The sequence below is a fragment of the Populus alba genome, chromosome 13 (assembly GCF_005239225.2).
Source record: "Populus alba chromosome 13, ASM523922v2, whole genome shotgun sequence".
In the NCBI taxonomy this organism is placed as follows: domain Eukaryota; kingdom Viridiplantae; phylum Streptophyta; class Magnoliopsida; order Malpighiales; family Salicaceae; genus Populus; species Populus alba.
The window spans coordinates 7898549-7908229 of NC_133296.1; the positions used below are offsets into that span (position 1 = coordinate 7898549).

The following is a 9681-nucleotide window of genomic DNA, read 5'->3' on the forward strand; positions in this document are numbered from 1 at the left end:
TTCATCTTCGAGATTGTTGAAATCTCAGGATTCCAGCCTATATTCCAATGATAGTCGCACCGACATCCATTCCTCAGGCAAAGAATTGAGAACAATTAACATTTGATGTCCCATGTAGAATTCGTAAACACCACTCATTGCCAGTCTAATCATCCAATGATACATATAATCAATGTGCTCTTGAATTTTATGAACAGGATTAAAGGCATAGCCCAATAAATGATCAATTTGTTGTTGCCTATCCACTACAACAAAATATTCCCAAAGCACATAAATATTATACTTAATATTTAATTAAAGCATGTATCATCATATATGTTAAAAAACAGATACGAAAATTAAGCAATTTATTTTAACAATAAATAAATTACTCCACAACTTGACAATTTATATTAACAAAAAAAATATTAATTGTCTTAATTTTATTCTTAATATTAATATATATTAACTGCCACACATCTTTTAAAAGATGTGTATATATATTGACAACGTTAATATATATTAATTGCCGAATGACAGATAATATATGTACAAATCTTTTAAAAGATGTGTTCATTCGGTTTCATTTTTTTTTTAATAACTGCCAAATGGCAGTTTCCAATTGACTACAGGTATTGTAGTCAATTGGGAATAGAAATGGAAATGGGCAAATTCCAATTTCCTTTTTCATTATCAAAACACCATGCAAAATGTTTTGCAAAAGGTCTTGTCTAATTAACATAGATAAAATCATAACTAAATTACTTTGTAAAATTTTATAAATTCAATATTCTCAATGGAAGTAATCTTTTAACACAAAATTTACATTTATCGTTCATGTAATAATAGATATACTGCATAAAAATAATATTAAAAATCATGGCTTTGATACCAATGTAGATCGGAAAGGAAAACTTACTTGTGAGAATTCGCTTTCTTATTCATGGATCAATTACTTCAGTGCCACTTCAATTACTAGAACCAATGTGATATTCCACAATATGAGCGTCTTTATAAATCTTGTCAAGTTAATACAGAGAGTCAATATGAGAGAAGAGAAAGAGATAACTATGTTCTTTCAATAATGAAAAGTTACTATTTCATATGGGTTATGTCCCTTTTATGTGTGATTAGAGAAGGTGATTACTTCTTTTAGTAACTTCTCTAATAACTTGGACTAGGCCAATCCATCATGGACGGACCAGGCTTAACCCAATAACCAACACTTCATTTATTTTTATTTTGATGAAAACGTATTTTCTATTACAAGCTTGGTTTTTTATATAAAAACTTCTCATGATTTGTGAACTAATTTTCAAAAACAAAATAGAACATAATAACATACCCATTATTTTTATGAGACTTTATGAAAACAGTAAAGAATAATTAATTTGAAAAAAATATAAGAAATTGAAAATACAAAAATAACAGTTATATATTTATTCTCATTAAATATTAATGTGCATTTTATAAAATATTTTGCATATGCGTTTTGTACATAATTAAAAAAAAATACAAATATAACTACAAAAAAATATATTTTTTTATTTAAAAATAATGACATAATTGAATGATTTATGAATCATCATTGCAATAATTTATTTAAATGATTTTTATTTAAAAACAATACAAGGGCTAAGAAATGTCAAGCACATATAGACCTAAGCTATAAGGCTTGCACGCTTAACTCATAAGAAACCCATGCAGAAATAAGACTTTTGATTATTGATATTATGAACCAGTCATTGAAGCCAATGGTCCTAAGATGGAGCTTGTGTTATAATTTATTTATTTATTATTTTTATAAAATGAAATGAAAAAATTGGAATGAATGAACAAAAATTAAGGTTTGGGTTAAGACAACACAATTGGAAAGTTTTTAAGGATTAACTAGGGAGGAATTGTAAATTTGGGGTTCAATTTTGCTAGTAATTTGATGAATTTATAATTTTGGGGACTTAATTGAACTTTGAATTTATTTAATTAATGATAAAAAGGGTTTAGTTGATGAATTGATAAGTTTGGAAACTTAATTGAGCTTAGAATTAGTTTAATTAATGAAATCAGGGACTTATTTGAAACAACACCAAAGTTTAGAATCAATTACGGACTAAATTGATTAAACTAGAAGACAAGGATTGTTTTGTAAAATGTGCCAAAATCGAGGAGCCTGATTAGAAGATATCAAACCATAAAATGACTAAATTGCAAAAGGGCCGCCCCAGTCTGAAATGGCGCCGTTTTGTTCCATTATTCGTCTTCTTCCTCTGGAAACAGAGGAGACCACCTGCGAAGGAAATACAGAATGCCACCCAGACAGGCAACTCACACCACCAGACACATTGCAATGCCCACGACTACCATCACCAGCTTCTCAGTTCGTTTTCGTGTCCTTCGCCGCCATAACAAGCCATTGAGGCGTGGAGGAAACCACCACCAACAGTCCAGCGATGGCACGACTGTTGGTGTCCCAATCCGGCCAAAACACAAAATCCCAGGCCTTATCACTATCATGCAAGATAGGCAGCAGGACAGAATGCCTGTTAAAGGCAGAGGCATAGATGACGGGAAAAAAAAGGAGGGAGGAGAAAGAAAAAAAAAAGGCGGGGGGGAGGAGAAAACAGGGGAGAGAAAAGGAGAGCAAATCAACTTGACTAAAAAAAAACACAAACCAAAAGAACAGAAAAGAAAAGAGGAGGAGAAGGCAGAAGAAGAGTAGGGGAAATTCCAGAATCCCAGCCAAAAGTCAGCAACATCTCTCGCCAGCACCGAACGCAGGAAAGTCTCCATTTTTTCCCTCATTCGGTAATTTAATTACGCAGACACTGTAGCAAGCGTGCGAACCTACTCACGCTTGCAGAACTAACCGGTTACTGGTCTGAACCAGTAACCAGGCCGAGCTGGGTCTAACTCGGCACTTATTACTGGGCTGTAACTAGCCCAGTGTAAAAAGAAATGAGTCGGGTCTGGGCTTCAGGCCCATCCAGCCTAGACTGTGTTTGCCAAGGGTGTATTTGATAAAAACACCCTTATGCCATGACCCTTTTTTTTTATACCCCTTTTATTTTGATATTTGATCAAATAAACCCTTTTCCATATCAGAAAATTCCCAGAATATTTGGAGACCTTCATGCATTTATTTTTGGATTCCTTATGCATTGTTTTATTTTATTTTTTATTTTTTATTTTTTCATTGCGTTTTGTTTTTTTCTGTTATATGCTCAATCCGTGGACCGAGACTGTTATATGCTCAAGCGTTTTGTTTAGGCTTCTCTAAAAAAAGCATAGTTTTAAAACCCGGACCGGCCCGGCGGGTTGACTCGGGACCCGGCCGACCCGGTCATGGAACCGGTCCGGGTGGAGGCCAAAACCCGCTTGGAAATTGGCCCGGCCAGACCCGGTCGACCCGGGACCCGGTTGACGACCCGGTCAAGACCCGGCCGCAAACCCGTTGACTTTTATATATTTTTTTTTCTAAAATGACGTCGTTTTGATTTTTTTTAAAAAAATTAAAAAATAAATTTTGACCCGGCCGACCCGGTCAAAACCCGGAACCCGGGCCTTAGACCGGGCCAACCACCGGGCCGGGTCTTAAAACTATGAAAAAAAGTAAATAATATAAAGGGATAAACAAAAAAAAAAAAAAAGCATAAAATTTTTATTTTTCTTTCATAAAAAAATTCAAAATTTTACGTTTTTTGTTTGAGCAATATTCACCAATGTTAGAGTTAGAAATATTCTTAGGTACTGTTCATTGACGATAGAGTCAGGAGCATGATAGAAAGAATAATAATAATAAAAAAAAAGAATAAACTCTAAGTGATTTTAGACAAAACCAACTATGCAGCTTGCTTTAGACATGGCACGTAAAGGGTGATAACATTTTCTCTTTCATATAACTATTCCCGTACTATGAGAATCTCTATTGATCAATTAAGGTTCTAATAATTTTAGTGACTATAATACGAGGTGGTGATTCTTTGAACGAGACATTTCTCTTCATCGTAATGTCTGGTGTGACAAGATATATAAAGTTAAAAACCTTATTAATAATAATAAAAAAAAATACCTAGGCATGTAAAAAAAACTCCACCCGCTTAATTTTATTTAAGCATAATTTTCTACTCTTGTTCATATATCCAGTGGAACAACAGCCAGGTTTTTATCACCTTCTTTATAAAACTAAAATTGAAATTAGAAAATCTGATGTGAAAAGTAACGAATGGTTTATTTGGCTGTGATGATTTATACGAATTTTGACTCACAATACATCACTCGGAAAAATAAAGGAAACAAATTCTAAACAATTTTGGCTCTCATCTATTATCATATTCTTTAGCATAAATGAAATGCAACTATTCAAACGAAACCATCAACTTAAATTCCAGCAGCAGCAATCATAGACCCAAACTCTGATTTCATAAATGTTAAATTTGATAATAATAATCTACTCTGAAAATAAGCTACAACCGGTTTAAATAGTACTTTAAACCGACATAAGGTTTAAAGGAAAAGGAACAAAAAAAGAAATCCAAAAATACTAGGTAAGCATATATACGGCAGCCATTAATACTGAACCTCTTGAATGTAGCTACATAGTTCTTTAATTCAAGCCACTGCAACAACATGAATAATTTTGTTCACATGATCAAGATCTAGGATCTGTCAATGTCATCTAAATGCTTAAGCAAGTTACATTAACCGGGGGTCTGATATCAAATCAGTAGTATGATTCAAGGTTGTTAAAATCATGATTTTAACACGAAATGGAAAGCCGTTCACAAACTCGGATCGTAAAAACGGATCTTAAAATCATAAAAAAATCGTAAATAATTTTAAAATACATTAAAAAAATTAAAAATTATTGCACCTTAAAAAGCAAGTTTCAAATAAAAATTCATATTTCAAGCCTTCAAATAAAAATTGATACATAGTTCAAGCATCTTAAAATACATGATTCAAATAAAAGTTATACATAATTTAAAACAAAATGCTAAGACTGTAATGAACAGGTGGTTTTGTTTTTGGAAGATCTCGGATTTGATCGTGAAACTGTGGGACAGGTAGCCAGTCGCTGTCCTGAGATTTTTGCTGCAAGCATTGAGAAAACTCTAAAGAAGAAGATTGAATTCCTAGATCGAATTGGTGTTTCTAAAGGCCATCTTCCTCGTGTTATTAAAAAATACCCTGAGCTTCTTGTCTCTGATGTCAATAGAACTATACTTCCTCGGTAATGCCTTTATAGTAAAAATGAAGGTGTTCCAGATTAACTAAAAATGAAGTAAAAGGACTGATTCGACAAAAAACCAAAACACCAGTAATCAACATGTTTTTTTATTCAAAATATTAAGAACGCTTCACTATCTGGAAGTAAAAATTCCTCTCTGCCAATAATAATCCACAGAAATGGAGCACATCTCCCTCGCTCACTAACTAAAAAAAAAAAAAAAAAACCCTCAAAATCAATCACAAATGAAGGAGAAACCGGTGGGAGCTTTGCCGACTCGCCGGCGTCATTTGAACCGGCAACTTCAAGGCGCCGGGCTGGAGGGCACAAAAGGAAAGCAAATCCACTTTCAAACTCTCTCTCCTCACCTCTACCATCGAAACAGCTCACTCGCGAGAAAGCTGGAATTTCTAATCTCTCGATCCATAATGGTCCGTTGACTAGAGCGAGACAAATCCCTAACATCTTGGCTTCTTTGGCGCCTTCAGCAGGCGTGAAGATCGAACAGAAGGTAGTTGCGGCAGTGCCGGATGCTGCTGCGGTGGTGGAGGAGGAGAGGAGGAGTAGGGTGGAGGAATTGCAAGCAGAAATTGAAGTAGAGCTTGAGGTTATTAGATCTCGTGATTCTAATGCTCATGTTGTGCCTAGTCATTTTGGTAAGTGGTGGAAGTTTAACAAAATGAGGAAAGACCGAAAGAGTATGTGTTAAAATCGCTTGGAAAGAGCAGTGAATTGAAGACAATCAGTCAGTCACGCGATGACTGAGTCACGTGACTAGGAAAGAAAAATCCAATAATGAACTGACAGCTGGACATGGGAGGGGATTTTTTTTTTTGCAGGGCCTCATTTTGTCAAAACTGCAAAATCAGTATTGAAATCGTGATTTTACGCGATTTCACTCCATTTCAACCCGATTTTACACATTTTTTATTTTTTCAAGCGGTTCAACCCGTAATGCATGTTTTGACTCGTAAAATTATATGATTTTACGAGTCAAAACGTGATTTTAACAACCTTGGTCTGATATACAAGGTTGGGACGCTCGGTAAGGTGTTCGACTTATTCGACAGATCGATGGTGCCATGCCTTGGAGATTTCTTCTAGGATTTATGCACCTGCAAAGGTGATTCAAGTGTAGGGTGTTTCCATTAATTGATTTTATATTCCCATTGGTTTGTTCAACTACTCGACCAACCTCTACTAGGTTCATCTTATAAGAGACTGGACTCTGAAAAGGGGTAGAAATTTTATAGGAAAAAGAAGTGTTGCGGAAATAACTTTAAAATTTCATAGTAATTAGTAAGTTGAGAAATAAAAAAAAAAACAAACAAATTACAATCAATAATACAAAAGCATGTATGAAATTTGCATGGTTCACTAACTTGTATAGACCTACATCACAGGCATAACAATTAGGAAAATTTATGAAAAAGTAAGTGATTACAAGGTATCACACGAAATTGTTTCTCTCATACGAATTCTCAAAGTAATCTAAAACTCATATTTTTTTTTTCTTCTCATTAGCCACCAAAGTGCATAGAAATAAGACACTAACAAATATGTTTTCTATCCCTAAAATTCGATAACTTTAAACTTTTATATGTGGATTAAGTATGTGATTTAACTTACTAAACTTGAACTCCTCTTTGTTTGCCTTTATCAAACATCTCTCAAGTACTACACAAATAAATCAAGTCTAATGAATGCTTGAACTTGACTATTAAGAACGTGTTTGAGAGTGTGGTAGCGGTTGCTTTTTAAAGTGCTTTTTATTTCAAAACACATTAAAATAATTTTTTTTTATTTTTTAAAAATTATTTTTCATATCAGCACATCAAAATAATCTAAAAATATTAAAAACATATTAATTTGAAGCAAAACAAAATAAAAAAAAATTTAATTTTTTTCAAAACGTTTCTGAAATGCAATACCAAACACACAGACAAGCTTTGTCAATATATCTATGAGATTCTCGGTTATAACAATCTTATTTTATTTACTGATAAAACTACTTGTGACATGATAACTAGAATGAAGTGATACATGACATGAGTATGTTATGTTCTTTCATGGTGCATCTAATTCTTAGATAGATGAATAACATTTTAATTATAGCAATGTATAGCAGTTAGATGACAAACCAAGATCATCAACCAAACATCTTAGCCATAAAGTTTTTTTCATTACCTCTGTTACTGTCATATACCCATTTTCACTAATTGTTCAGGAAATTATTTAAAAAGATGTCATTTTATTGCATAAAATAGGCACATTAGAGGCAAAATATTAACAAACTTTAGCAATAAGGACCCAACTGAGAAATGTTTGAAACATTTTGAAACTAATTGATAGAATGTATAGTCTAGGGACTCAATTGAAGCTAGGCATACAGGTTATGAGGTACTGAACAAGTCACCTTTCCATATTCGTTAAAGAGAACCATGGCACACCTAAGAACTAAAAGAGGAGAAATGCCGACAAAAAGGAAAGCAAATATACACATGAATTGCTTAATATTTTCTTAGATTTAATTTTCATTGACTCTAATGATAAATTTTGTAGAAAAATTATAAACAAGAAATAATAATCCACTAGAAATTCGCCATTAAATCGCCGTGATGGCAACTGTTGAATATTATGCTCCAATGTGACTAAGCATAGATCAAGGAGATATTTCTGTACAATTTGACTAGCAAGTGGTTCTGATCCACACACGTCACCTTCCAAACGTAACATGCAGTACTCTCCCCTGCAATATGCCCTGTGGCTGTGGGGCTGTGCTCATTTACTTTAAAGACAATAGAGAAACAAGAACAAAAAATTAAGTGGGATTTCATATCTTATAACAACATAGAATAATCAAGGATGTCTGATCAGGAAGTGAGCAACAAGCAAGTGGCATTGAAAAACTATGTCACAGGGTTGCCAAAGGAGTCTGACATGCAAATTATTACAACCAATACTATAAAACTTAGAGTACCAGAAGGGACTAAAGATGCAGTTCTTGTCAAGAATCTTTACCTGTCTTGTGATCCATATATGCGTGAACGCATGTCTGCTAGTGATGGTGGTTTTTCCTCCTTCGAACTTGGAAAGGTTAGCCCTGTCTCATTTCATTTCTTGGTCTTTGAACAATGAAATAGAGTTTTTTAAATTAATTTTGAGATTTCTTGTTGAAATTGTCATTGCCCATTTGAGGTTTTGTACCAAAGAAGGAGAACGTAGATGTTGAACAATCTAAAATTGGGTTTGAGATAGGAATTGAAGGACAATTTTGAATTTTTTGAGAACTTTCTTTTTTCTTTTTTGGTCGCAAACATGATGATGATACAGTATTCTTCTAGTGATCATGAAGGAGCTTTGTTTTGGATATGTAAAAATGTGTTTCTGTGTATTTCAATTCTATGATCGATATGGTGATGTGATGTTCAAATTATATATACAGCCTCTAACTGGATATGGAGTGGCTAAAATCTTGGATTCTACTCATCCTAACTACAAGAAAGGAGACTTAGCTCGGGGTTTTACTGGCTGGGAAGAGTACAGTCTCATTGTATCACCACGAATTTTGATCAAAATCGAGCACACCGACGTGCCCCTATCATACTATACAGGAATTCTAGGTCTGTTTGTTTTGAATTTTTCGAACTCTGTTTCACCTTTGTTTCCCAAAAAGCTAAAGATGCTAAAGAGATGAAATCGTGACTTGTGTTTGTGTTAAACAAAAACTTGGTCTAAAAGCTTGAGGTAGGCTGCAGCGAAAGAATCAGTTCTGAACAGAATGTGCAGTGTTGATAGATTACAGAACAATAACAGCATGTTTATTGAAACGAGGCATAGAGAGATTAGTATGTTTTGATTCATATGGTTAAGCTCTCATAAAATTGTTGTTGATTTGTTCTTATTAGGTATGCCTGGTATGACTACTTATGCTGGTTTTTATGAAATTTGCACTCCAAAGAAAGGAGAGTATGTTTACATATCTGCAGCATCAGGAGCTGTTGGCCAGATTGTTGGCCAATTTGCAAAATTGTCAGGTTGCTATGTTGTGGGTAGTGCCGGATCTAAAGAGAAGGTGAGCCTAACTGGAAACCTTTGCCCTGTTAGGATACTGGCATGCAAACCCGACAAGATAAAAGGCTTAAATGAGAAATGAGACACACGAGAATTTACGTGGTTCACCCAATTAGGCTACGTCCACGGGCAAGTATAGAAGGATTTTACTAGTAATGTGGGAATTACAACCTCTCTCTATAATAGGAGAACAACTAAGAATCTCTCTATTACTAGGAGAAAACACCTCACTTACTCTCTCACAAATACCTCATAATTTAGTGGGATTACTTTCCCTCTTCACTCTCTCTTATTTCTCTCTTCACTATCTCTTATTTCTCTCTTCACTTGGCATGTATAATACTTGGATACTTGTCTATTTATAGGCAAGCATCCATGAAGGAGCAAGTGGTCAAGGTGGC

At 34.2% G+C, this 9681-nt stretch overlaps 1 protein-coding gene across 1 annotated transcript; it reads left to right on the forward strand.

Moving 5' to 3' along the window:
• Positions 1-7990: 7990 nt before the first annotated feature.
• On the forward strand, positions 7991-9362 carry LOC118040598 (2-alkenal reductase (NADP(+)-dependent)-like). Its single transcript, XM_035047571.2, has 3 exons — positions 7991-8302; positions 8652-8829; positions 9115-9362. The coding sequence occupies exons 1-3, from the start codon at positions 8072-8074 to the stop codon at positions 9360-9362; spliced, it is 657 nt and encodes a 218-aa protein (XP_034903462.2). The 5' UTR covers positions 7991-8071.
• The last annotated feature ends 319 nt before the right edge of the window (positions 9363-9681 follow it).